This window comes from Pteronotus mesoamericanus, unplaced genomic scaffold (genome assembly GCF_021234165.1).
Source record: "Pteronotus mesoamericanus isolate MK-2021 breed Mesoamerican mustached bat unplaced genomic scaffold, CSHL_Meso_final contig_24, whole genome shotgun sequence".
Lineage (NCBI taxonomy): Eukaryota > Metazoa > Chordata > Mammalia > Chiroptera > Mormoopidae > Pteronotus > Pteronotus mesoamericanus.
In genome coordinates, this window is record NW_026555100.1 from 21381251 (window position 1) to 21400371 (window position 19121).

A 19121-nucleotide genomic window follows, 5' to 3' on the forward strand; every position below is an offset into this window, starting at 1 on the left:
AATATATTATTAATATAAATATTGAATTGGAATGGGAAATGCAATATCTAATGCAATTTATCAAAAACTTTATTAAGGATAATTGTTTACAACTTTTTCAAACAAATATGCTAGCAATTTAAACATATCTTTGATATTTAAAATAGAAATGTATCAACATTGATTTTTAAATGTTTCAAGATTTATTGCTGTATTTACATTCATTTATAAGGATGCATGTATGTTAAAATTTCATAAAAACAGAAATTCAGAATTTATATTTGTATATACAGAAAAGAGAAGGGACAAATGTCCCTAAGGTATTTTATTAACCTCTTGAATAAGTTGATACCTTGCTAATAGAAAAAATATTGTGAGTATTTTTCAGTTTCCAATATTATTCAAATTTAATATGTCAAATCCAAAATAAGAATAGATACATATATAAGTATCTTGACATTTTTTTAAAAAAATTCAAATTCCCTGCATGGATAAAAAATCTTAGCAGTTTCTTAATTAAAGTTAAAAAAATGACACTTTGCTGATTAATATCAATTAGTCTTGCAACAAATGACAACACAAAAATTTTATACAGCTTATATTAAAAATATGTTTTCCAAGTGCCTTTATATTGAAAAATAAAAATAGGCTTATTTTTATAAAGATAAAGGATTAACAGTTCATTTCCTGATATGCGAAAACAGAAAAAGCATAATTTAAAATGCAGAAATCCACTTTTATATCCTATGAAAAATAAAACAATTTTGTAACAATGACCAAAGGAATGGTGAATAAGCAGTTCCAGTTCACATCTCATTATTCAAGAAAATTAAAATCACCCTTCGTTGAGGTACATTGCCATTATTTTTTACATAAACCACAGATGATTGGGCTTGGGGATTTTGAGAAAAGAACTATTGGTCTTAATTTCAAATAAAAAAAAAGCTATATGTAGGCTATTACTATAATATAAAGTAAAGACACATGCAGAGAGGATCACTTGTTTACTAAGTTTGTTCTCTATTTTAATTTAGATTTATTGTCCAATATGAGGGATGTATTTACCTGAAATTAAACTTTCCTGTTGTTTTATGGTACTACTCAAATCTTGCCTTCAATATAGTAGATTTTGCCTCTTTAACTATTGAAAGAGTGACATTTTAGCAAATATATTCCTGAGTCTGACCCCATGGACCTACTGAATCAGAATCTTTAAGCATGATCAAAAAATTATGAAAATTTTTGTGAGCTATTCAGCTAATTCTATGGTTTTAAAGTTTGGAAGCCAATGACTAAGATAGATTAGATAACCTCTATTGATGAGAACAATAAGTGAAACAATATACACACCCTACATTGCAGATTTAGCTTTCAAAAGTGTTTAAGATTCAGGGCTTCAGCTTTCCTATCGTGAAGATGAGGACACTTCAAGAATCTCATAATAAGAGTAAAGCAAAGTGTGCTCATAAAACAGTAAGTACTCTTTGGAAAGAGGGTAAAAAAAGAGAACATCTATCCATTTAGTCCTTCATTGATTTAAAATTCTTATCTGCAATCCATCCAAAGATTTCTGGGAGATTTGGTGTCTCCCTCTTGATACATGTTTTATTTAAACCATTTTTCTTGGTTAAATATGTAAAATTAGATGACTCTGATGAAATTACTTCAAAGTTATAAATAGTAAGAGTTCCAGTGGTTTTTTTCCCTTCTCATTTTCATTAAATTCACTCATAGTAGATATAAAAAGAGTTTCTTAATTGGTACTGATTTGCAAATATATTGAAGTCAAACATGTCAAAATAAATTAGATTTGTTTCTCAGTAGAAAGCAAGCGATGGAGCTAGATTGAATCCCTGTGTAAATTTTATAGAATCTATTTACAAACACTTTCATATCCTAAACTGTGTGGCATTTAAAATAATTAGGAGTTTTATGTGACACATGTAACATTTACTTTTATTGTTACTTCTTGAACCCAACAATAAGAGTAGGTTTTAAATTACAGAATAATTGTTTCATCTATATTTATACTGTAAAAACTGGGTCTAACATTTGGAAACTAAAATCCTGTTATTTTAGTATAGTCATTATTCAAATGGCAAAGATGTTAAAAAGGATTTAATTGAGAAAGATTTATTGTAGTATACATTTTCAAAAAAGAATCACTTTGAAATGTTAAACAGATATCTATGAATTAATTTAGACATCCATAGGAAAATGTATTCCAAGTATTTTTCATATACATTATATAGCAGTTAAATTTACTGGGTCACATTTTACCTGGACAAATATATTTCTAACAAGAGATTTGGGATTAATTTGATCAATTTTCTTCTTACTAAAATGCATGCTTTTAGTTTGTGGTACATCCTTACAATGTTATATGATACACCAATAAAAAATATAAAACCATGAGAGACATGGAGGAATTTTAAATATATATTTCTCAGAAGCCAGTCTAAAAAGACTACAGACTGTATTATTTAAACTATATTATATTCTGGAAAAGGCAAAAGTATACAAACAGTAAAAATATCAATGGTGGTAGGTTCAAGGGGAGGAAAGGATGAAAATATGAACAAGAGATGGTTTTGGTCACTGAAACTACTCTATATGATACTTTAATGGTGGATATATGACATTATACATGTGTCCAAAGCCATAGTAATATACTACACTAAGAATGACATCTGATGTAAACTGTGGACTTTAGTTAATAATGTAGTGATAATTGGTTCATCAGTTGTAACAAATAGACCACACTAATGCAAGATATTAATTATAGGGGAAATGGGGTGGGGAGTTTCATATGGAACTCTATATTTTCTGTTCAATTTTTTCTGAAAACCTAAAACTATTCTGAAAAACAAAGTTTATCAATTTTTAAAAATATGCAACTATTTTACATGTGAAATAAAGAAGAGGTGAGGAAAATACAAGTTTAGCAAAATAATACACTCATAAAATTTATATTTAGTATCTATCCAAACAGGATTTTTTCAACTGAATTATTATTTAGTCTCTATTTAAGTATTAATTTAATAGTACTCAGCCATAAGAAAAGATGATATGCTGCCATTCAAGACAACATGGATGGGCCTTGAGAATATCATGCTCTGAGAAATTAGACAGAAAAACTTAAAGACCATACGCTTTCACTTGTATGTGACACACAAAACTGAAAGCAACAGATGAACATACAAGCCAAACAAATAAAAATTCTATAATTCTTAGACACAGACAACAGTATGTTGATTACCAAAGGAAGCAGAATGAGGGGTAGTAAAAAGTAAAGAGAGTCAAATGTATGGTGATGGAAGGAGATTTGACTTTGGGTGGTAAATACACAATGTAATATACAGATGATGTATTAAATAATTGTACATTTGAAACCTATATGATTTTATTAACCAATATCACACCAATAAAGTTAATGAAATATTAAAATAAATAAAATTAAATTAAAAATCTGTCTCTCTAGAATTCAAGCTCCATACATGTTAAAGATATATTTATTTTATTTAGCATACTCTTAGCAGTCATTTTCTGAATGATGGGAATCCAGTTAATCTCTTGACTCTTAAGCTTCATCAGTAAAACTGTATAGTTCCACATTGTTGAGCCTTATCTCTTTTAAGTGCCCCTTTTATTGTAAAAATGTTTTTTACCATTTGTATCAGCAGTAAATCTAGCTTTAAAAAGTAAAATTCTTGAATTACAGACAATCAAAAACTGTTTTGAATTAGGCGTTAAAAAGTTAATTGGAAGAGAATTGATGATGCATTGTTTATTATAAAAGAGGAATTGCAACTTTATGAATTAATAGCAGGATAAAGATTTATTTTATTAAAAAAATATCTCTTTGGGGAATTCTTTATTTGGCCATGATTCTTGGCTTCTGAAATTAATCAATAGATTTTTATTGTAGTCAGAAGAAAGAAAAGAGGGAATAATAAATCACATTGTATCAGACTCAGAATGACAGAACTAGAAACTACCTTTCACATAGTTTACTCTAAATATCATAAACTGTCAGCTCATAGATCAAGTCCATATATCAAACAAACCAAGTCAGATGACGTTTTAACAAATAAATTTTCATTGGTTGCCAAAATGTTAAATTTTATAGAATGCACATGAAGTTTATAATTTACTTTTCCACTTTAAAATCACACTGGACTTGCACTGTTGCATACTACTAGTTACCTTTATTAAACAAAGCATGCAGCGTGATGAATTCTTTACTTTTACCCCCTTCCCTATTAATTTATTCTCAGCTCCTTTAATTCAGTTTTGCTATCTTTCTATCCTATCATCTGATTTTATGCTCCTGATTTACACCAACTGCTTCATTTTGTATTCAAATTATATCTCACTCCAAAAAGAATATGTAATTTACCACAACCATACTCTGGTACCTTCCAGAGCATAAAAAATTAAAATGGGCCCTGTCTGGCAATAAATGGACAAGAATTGATATTTTGTAATCTAATGCTCATTATCATAGACATTTATTTAATTCTAGCCTTAAAAAGTGCATTTTTATGGTATGTTTTGATTCTGGTAAAAGGAAGTATGTTGCAACAATTAAGACAAGGCTTAATATGGAGATACTTTGTCTAGAAGTCAGTCTGTTTTAAACATTTATTAACAAATAGAATTTTAAATCTTCTTAGTGGTATACATTGCATTTAAATTCCTTCTTAAATTATGCCAGTTAATTTTGCCCAATATTAACCATTTTTATCCATATTGTACAAAACACAAATAAATACTTTTAAGTAAAACATGGCATTTTTCCAATGTTAATGCTTAGGTACCTTAGCTTCAGGCTTTATATTTTTGTACTTTACAAGCATCAATAAACAAAATAATAGTGGAAAGTAAAAAATTTAGCTCTTATGCAATAACAAGATAAACAAGTAAACAATTTAAGCAATGTTTAATTCCATAAGAAGTAATTTATCTTGTATAAATTATTTCAGAATGTGACTACCAGGTTTTCTTATATCAAACTTAAGTTGTATGTAATTTGATCTGTTGTAAGTTAATCTTTTGCTCTTAATATTCAAGCCCTGTGTGCTAGCTATCTATTGCAGCATAACAATTCAAACAAAGTTACTAAATTAAAACCATACATATAACATCCTAAAGTTTCTGTATTTCAGGAATTGGACACCTATGGTCTCTCTTTCATAGTCTCACACTTTTTTATCAAGGTGTTGGCTAGGGCTAGGGTCTCATCTGTGGCTTGACTAGAGAGGTGTACACTTCCAAGCTCATAGGGTTGTAGGTAGGATCCCGTTACTCACGGGATTGGTCTGAGGGCCTCAGTTCCTCACTGACCATTGGTCAAATATCACTGACAGCATCTTGTCATGTAGACTATTCCATATGTTCAATTACTTCATGAATCTGGCAGAGGAGATGGAATCTACTAGCAAAAATGAAGTTACAAGTTAAAATCTTATGTAATCACTGAGATGACCTCACACCTGCTTTGCTGATTTCTATCAGGAACAAAGAAGTCACTCTCTGCCCCTCATGAAAGAGGAGAGAAATACTCAAGGGTAGGAATACGAGAAGTGGGAGATTATTGAAGACCTTTTTAAAGACAATTGTGCTTCCATAGCTATCTGATTTAAAAACCCTTTTCATGTTTTTATTTCACCAATGTCAACGACTTAGCAAAGTGACAAATAAAAAATTGTTTTAATGTCTCTTTATAATCTAAAATATCATACAATATATTTACAATCAAATCAGTCCATAAAAAGCAACTTAATGTCACTTTTGTAAATGCCTTGCTTTTTGTGGTAGACTTCTGTCATTTTGGGTCCAGTTACCAAAGTCATTCTTGTTTTACTGAGCTAACATTATGATGGTGACTAAATAAGATGCTTATACAATATAATTGTGTTTCTCAGATATCTCACTTAAGAAGTGTCTACCTAGGCAGATGTATCTTTTTCTAATTTAAACATGTTTTTTTCTTAAATTAGTCGGCACTCTTTGATTGGAAGTGATAGAAATATTAGATAAAAGAGAAGTAAAATTTATTATTTCTATAACTAAAATGAGTTTACCTGGCTTTAAGTATAGTAGCATTTAGAATATTAGTCTAAGGGTAGGGATTCTATTTTCAACCCCAAGTTATTTCATTTACATTGGTATCATGATCAGCAAGGACCTCCTTACAGAGTGTAAATATTAAAATTCTAGCCAATTAATAAACAAACCAACAAACAAACCTTTTATAATAATTAACAGTAAAATGTCTGGGCACAACTTTCATTGGCTGTGAGAGACATTTACCACACATAAACATTAAGCAAAGAGGGTGCAATGTCCTCACTGATCAGAGAGAGCTAATAGGTATATCTATATATCCTACAATTGGCCTGCCCTACCTAAACCTCTCTAACTGAGAATGGTGGAGGTGTGGTTATCAAAAGCAAACCCTGGATGCTCTTAACAAAAGAAGGCAGAAAAGATGCAGTAGAATAAAATAAAGAAAGAAATAGTTATTGGCAATGCAATGAATGTATGGACCACCATTAGGTACTGGAGCACCTATAAGATATATCACTTTACACTTAGGTAACTTAGTTGAACAAGTATGTGGGCCACAGTTGCCAAAGAGCATATCAGTTTGGACAACGTGTTCATGAAGAATTAGTTATTTGTAATTAATTTTTCATACTATATTTGTATTTCAGTATTTGTTATAAAAGGCTTCAGTGAAAGCACAATATAAGTGCACTGTATAATTTAGATTAGAAAAACTGAGAAAATAGGGATAAAATTGAGGAGTAATATTAAAAGTGTAAAGTACTGAAAGAAATGGCAATAGAATTTATCTTACCTATGTGAGAAAAGAAACTAAAGCTTATTAAAAATCAGATGAGTTGGATTCCACTACAGAAAGACTCAGAGATATTGTTAAAAAATTGTATTGAATAATTTTCTAAATCTATTGGAGCTGGATCATATAAACATCTGTGAATTAAAGTGAGATTATTTACATTAATTTATGAAAGTAAGGTTATGATAGCCTACAGTGACAAATATTACATAATGAAATTGCAATTTTGATAATTATATGAGGATTATGTAATTGTTGAAAAATGTATATTTTTAAAAAATTTATTCATTGCTGGAGAGAGGGGAAGGGGAAGAGAAAGAGAGGGAGGAAAACATCAATGCATGTGGTTGCCTCTCACTCATCACCAACCAGGAACCTGGCCCACAACCCAGTTATGTGCTCTGACTGGGAATCAAACCAGAAACCCTTTGGTTCACAGGCCAGCACTCAATCCACTGAGCCACCCCAGCCAGGGCCATTTTTGGAATTAAATAAATACCATAGTAACAAGAAGGTAGTGCAGCTAGAATTAAGCAAAATAGGTGAATCCAAAAGAAATGTAAATTTTGTGATGTCCTCAATTCAAATACATTTAGTACAGTTAGAGCTTTACAATGCAGCAAGAATAAAGACTAGATAGAGACATTTGGAAGCCATTTGTGTAAATATGATAACAATCACAACATAATAGCAACATATTACTTTAACAGTTCAGGGATCAAATTATATCTATCTATTGTTTTTAGTCCAGAAGGTATTTCAGAGACAAGTGAAAAGAATTTGGTATGGTATTTGGCAGACACTAAAGCTGTAGTATGTTCCATCTTAAATTAAAAAGTAATAATAATAAAAGCAAAAATATAATTTTTAAAAGACTTTATTTTTATTTTTAGAGAGAGGGGAAGGGAGGGAGAAAGAGAAGGAGAGAAACATAAATGTGTGATTGTCTCTCACACGCCCGCTACTGGGGACCTGGCTGCCACCCAGGCATGTGCCTTGACTGGGAATCAAATGAGTGACCCTTTGGTTTACTGCCCAGCACTCAGTCCACTGAGCCACACCAGCCAGGGCACAAAAATACCATTTTAAAAGAGGATTTTCATGATTTTAAACAATTTTTTTTAGGGCTGGAGTCAATGCAGTGCTTTCTGAAAAAACTTCAGACAATAGTAAGATTCAAATAAACACACATGCAAAAACAAACACATTCTATTATTAAATTTAAAACTTCATCCTGGCAAAATGGGTATTAAAAAGTTTATTTTCTCTAAACCTGCAGGCCTCCTCCAGTAAGTGAACTTGCAGCCAGAGGGACTATGGTTGGTGTGATTTCTGCTGCAGCCATCAATCAGAGCATCGTGTACTCCATTGTTTCAGGGAATGAAGAGGGTGAGTAGATGTTTAGTCTGTATTTTCACCATAAACTGATCAACGTGGATTTGGAATTAATTTCAGATTGAATTACTGTTTACTCTATATTAAAAAAAAAATGCCAATTTAAAATCCAGTTACATTAACAAATGTGATCCCTCCCACCCCCTAGGAAATATCTAATTCTGAAAACCTTCTCTTCTTTCTTATAGGGATATTTTAATGACCTTTTAACAAAATTAATATGGATACTTTCAGCTTTAAGTTACAGTTATTACCTTACAGGAGCCTCTTCCCACTGTCCTGCATCATCATGAACCCATATTCCATGTCATACATTAGCTAATCCTGAATACATTTTAGAATCATAAGTAATTCTGCATGACCAAAGAGGTACATCCATGATAAAAGTCACATGTGTTGTATAATTGATTCCTTAAACAGTTAGATTAGATTGTAAGTCAATAAATAATTTAAGTTTTATGTACTCATTACTTTTCACTAAGAACAAAATGGTTTGTGAACCTCTAAGAATAAGTCCATAGCTCACTCTTTATCACCCATTTTTTGCTTTACCAATATCCGTTAAGTTAGTTGTCCTCTGTTTTTCCCTTTTGATGAACCAGATGGCCTGGTAGTCAAAATAGTTAATATATTTAATAAATAATAAACATGTAATGAATGAATGAATGTTAATGCTGCTAAGCAGTTTTCACAGAAATGGTAAAGACCTTTTTCAAGTGTTTCAACAACCAACCATTACAAGAAATACCTGCGCGTAATGCAAGTGTTCAACATCATGCTTATTGCTGTCTTCTTTGTTTCTTCTGAGCTGTTACACCTCTTCCATAAAGATTATTACTAAACATCCTTTGTCCTTGAACTGCTAGCATCTGACTAAAGCTGTGATTTCTCAATCTCTTCCAATATATTTTTTTTGTACTTCTATTGGTACTCCTCCTTGAAGACAGCAAAGGAGCTCTACTTATTACCCTTTTCCCCCCACAATAACAACTTTTACTATCTATTTATTTGTTTATTTATTTAACATATATCTATTACTTAATTCACAAATATTTATTAAGCATCCAATAGGAAGAGATAGACAAAAATTATTCAACTGATAAATATGTAGTATTTAGATAGTAATAAATGCTGTGAAGAAAAGAGAAAAATATAACATGAGTGCAAGTGGTGGGTTATTTTACAGTTTACCAAAGTGCCCTACTTTTCACTCATACATTAAATGAGCAAATTCATTTAACAAATGGACATCAAAACAAAGTATTTTAAGCCATTTAGAATAATAAAGCATATTTTATAAATAACCAACATATTAAATTATCTGTTTTTCTCTCAGGTGTTCTTAGCAGAACACTAAATCTACATCATGATAATAAGATGCATTAAATCATAAAAAAGTATAATAATTTAATAAGATTAAAATATACTTGGTTAAACAAAATTCAATGGGTTTCTTTAAAACAGAATATCTGAAAGTTTTTAGTATGGTGGAAGACCACCTGAATCTAGTGTGAGGGGTATAGCACCGCAATGTTCCCCAATGTAACTGATCACAGAAACACTCATTTCCAAGAGAAACTCAAAAACAAACAAGCTAGAATTTAAAGCATGCAATTATGGTAACACTGAAGTTGATAATTACTGGAACAAAGTTTCCGCAAAGCTGAAGCAGTTGCCAAAAGCCAAGTTCTTATGCCTTTCATGTATTACTATATGAAATATAATATATTTCATATATTATAAATATGTTTTTGAAACCACAGTGGCTTTTAAAGATAATATTTTTCCCTTGTAGTGTGAAGAAAATGACCAAGAAATTGTATTTTAATTCTAGATAAGTTTGGAATTAATAACATCACAGGCGTTATCTATGTGAATGCCCCTCTGGACTATGAAACAAGGACAAGCTATGTACTGCGAGTCCAAGCTGATTCCCTGGAAGTGGTCCTTGCCAATCTCCGAGTCCCTTCGAAAAGTAAGTTGTTATTTAAAGGTTTTAAAAATAAATTTGTGGTGTTACTGCTCATCTAAAATATTTTTAATTTTTAAATTATATTTGACATACAATATTATATTAGTTTCAGATGTACAACTCCATGATTAGATGTTTCTCTAACTTATGATGTGATCACCTCAATAAGTCCAGTGCCCATCTGAAGTATGTATAGTTGACTATATTCTCTGTGCTGTACTTTACATCCCCATGACCATTCAGTAACTACTAATTTGTACTTTAAAATCCCTTCAGCTTTTCCTCCCATCCAACTCCTCTTCCATCTGGCAAAGGTAAAATGCTCTCTGTATCTATGAGCTTGTTTCTGTTCTGCTTGTTTATTTTGGTTTTATGATTCCACATATAAGTGATGTCATCTGGCATTTGTCTTTCTCTGACTTAGTTCACTCAGCACAATACCCTCAGGTCCATTTATGTTGTTTCAGTTGGCAAAATTTCATTCTTTTTATGGCTGAATCATATTCCACTGTATATGCATACAACTTATTTATCCATTCATCTATTTATGGAAACTTAGGTTGCTTCTATATCTTTGCCATCATCAATAATGCTACAATAAACATATGGATGTATATGTATTTTCAATTTAGTGTTTTGAATATCTGTGAATAAATACCCAGAAGTGGAGTTATTGGGTGGCCTTTCTTTGCCTCTCATTATAACCTTTGTTCTAAAGTCTATTTTTTCTGATTTAAGTATTGCTACCTTAGTTGTTTTGTCTTCTGTTGTTTCCATTTTCATGAAATATCTTTTTTTCATCCCTCTACTTTCAGTCTGTGTTTTTGTTTTCTCAATCTGAAGATTGTCTGTTGCAGACAACATATGTAAGGATCTTGTTACCTATTCAATCACCATGTGTCTTGATTGGGTATTTAATCCATTTGCATTTAAAGTAATTGTTGATAGGTATGTATTTATTGCCATTTTATTATTCTTATTTTTAATTGTTGTTTCTTTCTTCTTCTTGAAGACCCTCTAACATGTCTTGCCACACTGGTGTGTTGGTGATGAGCTCCTTTAGCTTTTTCTTATCTGGGAAACTCTTTATCTGTCCTTTGATTCTAAATGACAACTTTGCTAGGTAGAGTCATCTTGGTTGTAGATCCTTGCTTTTCATCACTCTGAATATTTTGTGTCAATCTCTTCTGGCCTGCAGAGTTTCTGTTGAGAAATCAGTTGACAGTTTTATGAAAGCTCCCCTGTAGGTAACTGCTTTTCTCTTGATTCAAATATTGGTATGCTTGAAGTTGTCCCAGAGGCTCCTTATCTGTCTTCATTTTTGGATTTTTTTATTTTTATTTTTGCTGTTCTGATTGAGTGTTTTCACCTCTTTTTATTCCAAATAGATGATTTGGTTCTCTGCTCTATTTACTCTACTGTTGATTCCCTATAATTTATTCTGCATTTCATGTATCCTTCATTTCTGACTGATTATTTTTTATGGTTTCCATATCCTTCTTTATGCTGTTGAAGTTCTCTCTGAGTTCTTTGAGCATCCTTATAACCATTGTTTTTAACTCTGTATCTGGTAGTTTACTTGCTTCCATTTTACTTAGTTCTTTTTCTGGAACTTTCTCTGATTCTTTTATTAAGGACATGTTTCTTTGTCTCCTCATTTTGGCTGCTTCCCTGTGTTTGTTTCTATGTGTTAGGTAAAGCTGCCACATCTTCCGGATTTTGCAGAGTGGCCTTATGTAGTAGGTATCCTGTAGGACCCACAAGTGCAGCCTCTCTAGTTTCCTGAGCTGGGTGCTTTGGGTGCATCTTCTGTGTGCGCTGTCCTGTTGTAGTTGAATTTTTTGATGTTGTTTGCATGTCAGTGGGAGCGATTGACTCCCAGGCCAATTTAATATGAGGGCCAGCTGTGACTACAGCATAGGAGTGGCTATGCAAAGATTGATGCCATGGAGCAGGACTTGCTTCATTGGGCCTTCAGTGCCCACCAAATCACTTGTGTCACTTGTGGATGTGGTTGGATTGTAGTCTGGTCTGGTCTGAAGCCATCCACCAGATGCGCTGGCTCTGGGGGCCCCCTGGAGGTATAAGGTCTCCCTGCCAGGGGCCTCTCAGAATGAGCTAGAGTAATCTTCCTATGGCTTTTACTTATGCTGGGCTCGGAGGTGCTCAGGGGAGGCCAACCTGCAAACCAATACTGGCTCCAACTAGAGCCGGGCCTGAGGCCACTTAGCAAAAGGTATGTGGTACATGGAGGCCAGATCCTGCTTGTTAGAGAGATTTTAGGAAAATCCGAAGCATGAGTCAGGAGAAGCCAACTGTATGAAAAAGCCACTGGAAACAGATTGGGTGGTTCTACAAATTCAGTGGAGCAGGATCTCAGGGAACTACCAGGGCAGGACAAACAATATGAGCCAGGTTGATGGAAACTCAGATATGATACCTGCCTGCCAGGCTCTGCTGAAGGAGGGCTCAGCATTTCTGTCTGGGAGAAAGCTGTCCCTCTAGCTCTTGCTCTGATACCAGACAGTTCAGTTCCTCTCTCAATGTCCCTGGTGCCTTTTAAGGTGCTGCCCCAGTGCTGGAGCTCAGAGCAAGTGAGTTCACTTAAGTACAGGTGTGCAGCTTATGACTCAACTCCCTTTGTCTCATTCAGCCACAATCCCCGCTGGTTTTCACAGCCAGAAGTTATGCAAACTTCTCTTCCCAGCACTAGAGCCTGGGGCTGAGAGTTCTGAGATGGGGCCAGGATCTCTCACTCCTCAGGGAGGACCTCCACTGCTGAGATATCCCTCCCGATTTTTAAGAACCACACTTGGGTGTGTGAACACCTCTTTCCGCATTTCTGCCCCTGCTACCAGTCTTGATGTGTCTTCTTCTTTATATCCTTAGTGACAGGACTTCTGTTTAGCTACATTTCAGGTGACCTGAATGATGGTTATTCTGCCATTTATTTATAGTTTTGATGTGTTTGTGGGAGGTTCTGAGTAACAGAGTTACTTATGCTACCATCTTGACTGACCTATACTTATTTTCTAATGAAATCCATGTCTAAAATTTCTCAGTGAAGAATGCAGAAAGATCATTAATACAGAGAGCTTTTTGCCTATTTATTTTAATTTCAAACATATGACAGTTATGAAAATGATTTCATAACTGTAAACTACCAAGATGATAACACTATTTCCAACTTGTGTACAATGTTGTAAAGTATCATCATTACCTGTGTATATTAGATAATAAACATTATTCTCATGCCACTGTGAGGTTCTGGGTAACCCTCTGGAATGTAGTATATTGTTAATGATTGCATGAGCACTAGACAGTTCCTGAATTGTGTGGCTTCTGGTACTTATACATTTTCTTAGGAGAGAGGAAAACATATCTTAATATTAATGACTAACATTTATCATAATTTATATATTGCATTACATGTAATTCACACTAATTTCTAGGAGATAAGAATTGTTATCTTCATTTTACAAAGACGTGCTAAAGAAAGATTAAGTGATTTTCTAAAAAATAAATTTGTCAGTAAATGAGAAGTTGAAGATTTAGGCTAGCACCCTTTGACTCCAAAACCTCTCTTCAGCATTTCAGTGTCATATAGTTTACCCACAGAGAGAAGCAAATAAAACCAGTTTGTGAGGGGAGCCAACACAGTTTCTGAGGGATGTTACCAATAATAGATAAATACTATGCCTGTCCTTTCACTGAGGTAATTACTCCTTCGCACTTAAGCAATCCATTTTTCTTTCTTTTCTTTTTAACATGCACATCAATTTTTTTAGAATCTGGAAGGCCCAGGAAAACCAGATTTAATTTATCCATCAGTAGAATAGAGCCTCAGAAGAGGGAAACAGGACTTGAAACATTGACCTTGCACTCTGAGGCCATTCCTAGACATCTTATCACAGCGCTCCATCAGAAAGCACTTCAATAAGGGGAGAGAGGGAAAAGGAGTGGAGCATGGGAGCCAGAGTGGAGCCACACACACGTACAATATGAATGTCAGAGAGTGAGAGACCAGGCGTTGTGAGAGAAAGGAGAACAAGATAGGAATAAAAGTCAAAAGATGTATTATAGAATTTCCTTTCTCAGTTCAGCAATTGATGATCATAAAAAATGAAGCACTCCTTTTCATTTACTTCAAATCTCTCTTACTGATCTAGTGTCAAGAGCTATACAGGTACAACCAAATATTTTTAAAAATCAGATTATATACACAGTATGTCTTTGGAGCTAAAGGGATTAAGTCATCTAATGATTATACATCACTTGCAGAATTAAATTGTTTAAAAATTGCAGACCAGTTCTTGGAGTTTTTAAAGTCTTTAAATTGCAAGTAATTATATTTTTATAAAATATTCTGGTGCTTTATAATATAAATCTAATTGGCAAGCCAGGAGTATAAATGTTAGGGTATGTATGTCTAAATTACATAGTGTATTCTTAGGGTATAGTCCCAGCAGGGGAATCACTGGATCAAAAGGCAGTTCCATTTTCAGCTTTTTGAGGAAATTCCACACTGCTTTCCACAGTGGCTGCACCAGTCTGCATTCCCACCAACAGTGGACTAGGGTTCCCTTTTCTCCACAGCCTCGCCAGCACCTGTTGTTTGTTGATCTGTTTATGATGGCCATTCTGACCGGTGTGAGGTGGTACCTCATGGTGGTTTTGATCTGCATTTCTCTGATGGCTAGTGATGCAAAGCATCCTTTCCAATGCCTCTGGGCCCTCTGTATCTCCTCCTTGGAAAAGCATCTGCCCAGGTCCTTTGCCCATTTTTTGATTGGATCGTTTGTCGTCTTGGAGTGGAGTAGAATGAGTTCTTTATATATCTTGGAGATCAAACCTCTGTCTGATGTATCATTAGCGAATATATTTTCCCATATGGTAAGGGAAAGTGGTGGGGGGTAGGCAGAGACAAATGTATTTGAAAAAATAAATTAAAATAAAATTTAAAAAAATAAAAAAATAAATTACGTAGTGTAAACTGTGTTATTCTAAATAAAAACAAATATGAAAGTCAACTGAAAATTGTTATTTGTCAACTTTCTTTGAAACAAATGAGCAGTTAGATGTAGAAGGAAAATTTTGGTAAACATTTAGGTTGTAGAACTTGGCATTCCTCAGTTATATTTAGTTTTTGTGTGTGAATATAATACAACTAGCTCTTATTACTCTAATTTGAATAGAAATCTAAATAAGGCTAATAGTATTTACCTAATGTACATGTGTATGCTTGCATGTGCCCCATTAGGCATGTAAAGTTAAGACCAAATAGCAAATTCATGAATTATCCTCTCAGAAATGCATAAAGCCTGAAAGTTAAATGTCAGTTTATTTAATGCCTGATTCTTGAATATTGTTAACATTTCATGACTACATTTGCCTCCTGAATGCGAAGTACAAACTCATGTATTTCAAATACATTTCGCTTATTAATGACATTTAATGGCTTATAATCAATTCCTAGCTATTTGCTATGCAAATGAGATCATTATGTAAATCAAGATTAATTAATTAATTAATTTATTAATTAAAAGTTCATCCTTTCTTCAGAATTAGCTGCTCTATGGTCTTTAACTCTACCACATATCAAATGAACAGAGATAATAAACAGAATAAATTAAATTCATTAAAGAAATATTCCATTGTGATTTCTTTATCAAGAAGTTACTAATGAAGTTATTTTCAAGGTAAGTTGTACAACTATGCTATAACTAGATTTAATATTTAAATACAAATTAATAATTAAATAGAAAAATTTTAGAACTCATTTCCAAAATTTGTATTTAAAACATTTTAATCTTTTAGAATGAAACATTTCAAGCATAAATAAAATTAAAGAGACTATTATAATGAACCTCCGTGTATCAACTGCTAATTGCCTTCTCACTCTGTTACTCTGAAGGAGGGCAGAAACATAATAATTCATCTATAAATATTCCAACATGTACCTCTTAAAGAAAAGTACTCTTAAAACTTTTTACAGTACTATTATTATTCTCCCCAATTAACAAAAAGTCCCCAGTATCGACAAATATCCAATTAATATTCATATTAAAATTTTATTCACCTCAGAAGCTAAATAAGATCCATACGTTGCAACTGGTTGAATGTTGTTTGAGTCCCTTTCAATTTATAGGTTTCACCACTGTCACTCACTTTTATTCACCATAATATGATATAATAATATTTATTCAAAAAACTAGATTTTTGAAGTCTGAGTTTTGATAACTGTTTTCAATGGGTAATTTCATATTTTTCTCCGTCTCCTTTATTTCCTAAAAATTGGTAGTTAGATCTAGAGTTCTGGTTAGATTCAGGGTTTTTTTGGTTTGTTTTTTGTTTTTTGTTGGTTGGTTTGTTTTTAGAAATAAACTATAGGCAATACAGTGATACATTAATTAGTCTCTCCTTATTCTCAGGAGATATATCCAAAGATCCCAGTGGTTTCTTAAACCTTTGGATAGTGCCAAACCTTATATGTACCATGTTTTTTTTTCATATATATACATACTTATGAAAAAGTTTAATTCACACATTAGGCGCAGTAAAAGATTAATAACAATAACTGGTAATAAAATAGAACAATTATCTCAATATACTGTAATAAAAGTTACGTGAACGTGGTCACTCTTTTCTAGGGATCCCTTGCTGAACTCATCATTTAGGCTCAGTGCTTCCCGACACAAGATGTTGCTGTCATTAGGAACACATTTTCTGTTCATGTCTTCTACCCACAAATCCAATGCCTTTCCATCTTAACCAAGCACTTACCACACACAGTGACCATAACTTTTGCAGTTTGAGGTGCGACAGCAAAACTAGCATCAGTTTGTTTTTCCTTCTGCACAATGTAATGGATAGGACATTTGTTTTTATCTTGTACGTTATAGCAAGCCCAGCATATGATTTTCTTTTGCTTTCCTTAAGTTGAAACTTTAACCTTTCCAAGTGAAGGAAGCACTTTACAGCTTCTCTTTGGTGTATCCTATTGCCAGTATCAGTGCTCTTGTGTTCTGGGGCCATTCTAAAGTAAAATAAGGTGCTTGAGACTTGAACACAAGCGCTGCAATACCACAACAGTGGATCTGGTAGCTCAGGTGGCTACTAAGCAATAACGTGTAGAAAGAGTGCACAGCGAGGAGACACTGGACAAAGGGGTGATTCAGGTCATGGCTGGGATGGAATGAGACCCAGGGATTTCGTCACACTACTCAGACATGCAATATGAAAAATTACAGATTGTTTCATTGTTTACTTCTGGAATGTTTTATTTAATATTTCAAACCATAGTTGACCCTAGGTGACTGAAACCTCAGAAAGTGAACCCACAGTTAAGGGGACACTACTGGGTTCACTAGTTCTTAACTAGGTGCACCAGGTCTCTTTGTCACTCTCCTTTTGTGATACTAGCAGCCCCTGGTAGTATCTACTAATCTGTTCCTTTCATCTCATTTACATTTATTAACCAAAATATTTCTATAACGAGAAGATTCTCCATATCGAATATCTGGTTACCCTGATGCTCTGCTTCTATAGTAAAGGCAGGAAAAAAAGAAAGAAAGTATGAATCTTTCCTTTTATTTACTGGATTTCAAAATAATAAGCTGATTCACTTTCATTGTCCAAGTGTGACTACTGAGTTCAATATATTTGGTTTTACAGGCCATCTTGTCTCTGTTGAAACTTCACAAAGTCAATATGTAACAAAGGGGCAGGCTGTACTCAAATAGGGCAACAAATGGCTGTAATTGTGCTTCAGTAAAATTTTACCTCCTAAAACAGGCTGTGAGCTGGACTTGACCAAGGGACTGCGGCTTGCTGACCCTTGTTCTAATGCACACTTAATTTAATATACTCAGCCTCCTTTGGGGGGACTTCTGTTTGTATATTTCTCACTCTGAGGAATGCTTTTGCTTTATCTCTTTCATTTTCCACACACCGAATTCGATGTACTATTGTCTTACCTTTATTAATACTAATAATTAGTCAAACAGTTATCTGTAGCTTGTTCTCTAGTAGACTCCTCAGATAATGCTGATAGGATCACCATTTCCTAGGCCCATATGCATTATGTGAAGTTTATCTGAGGCCCTTATAATGGAACATAAATTTGGCTAGATATAAAAGCCTTGACTCTTGTTTTGTTTTGTTTTTCCTTTGACTTAAATATTTTATTCCATTTTTTTTTTCTTTCATGAAGCACTACTGTCAAAAGGTGAAATGACAAGCTGGTTTTCATTTCAAATGGATGTTAGTCTTAATTTGAATGTCAAAAGAATTCACTCTTTTTCTGTAAAGTCCAATAGTTTTATTTAATATATCTCTGTGTTGGCTCTTCTCAGCAATTTTCTGCATTTTTATGGAATATCCATTCAAGTCTTATTTCAGAAAAGTGTTCTTAAATTTTACATTTTATTACTTTCTCTGTTTTATCAATTTGTTTTTCATCATAGGAGACTCCTATAAGTGATTAATCTTCTTTTATATCATTTTCAATCTAGTCTCTTTAATATCTTTATTCATTTCATTTAAATTAATTTTTATTTATGAGTGTTTCTAGTTCTGATGGATGTTTTTCTTTCATAGCTTCACTTCATAAATTACTTAGCTTGTTTCAAAATGCTAAAGATACAGTTTTCATATTTTTCATATTTTATATTTTAATATGAAAGTGTACAGTGTCCATTTTTTAAAAAATGCTTTCTTTATTTAGAGCCATTATTTTACTTTTTATTCTCTTTTTACTTTATGGCTTTGACCTTGGCCCTTGACTATTTTTCATGTTTAAATGAAATTCATTTTGTCACACTCTTAATAAAGTAAGGTGGGCTAAGATAGCTTTTCTAATTCACAGTTCTAGAATTCCTCTTTTAGTTATTTTCATAAAGTGTTAAAAAG

The 19121-nt window shown here is 33.0% G+C and overlaps 1 protein-coding gene across 13 annotated transcripts in view; it reads left to right on the forward strand.

Moving 5' to 3' along the window:
• The window catches only part of PCDH15 (protocadherin related 15), a 704528-nt gene that overhangs the window by 557047 nt on the left and 128360 nt on the right, over positions 1-19121 (forward strand). For all 13 annotated transcript variants that reach the window (XM_054572779.1, XM_054572777.1, XM_054572778.1 and 10 more), the window contains 2 exons: positions 8124-8233; positions 10074-10214. In XM_054572779.1, the coding sequence (XP_054428754.1) occupies positions 8124-8233; positions 10074-10214 (251 nt within the window). The remainder of the gene's footprint in view (positions 1-8123; positions 8234-10073; positions 10215-19121) is intronic.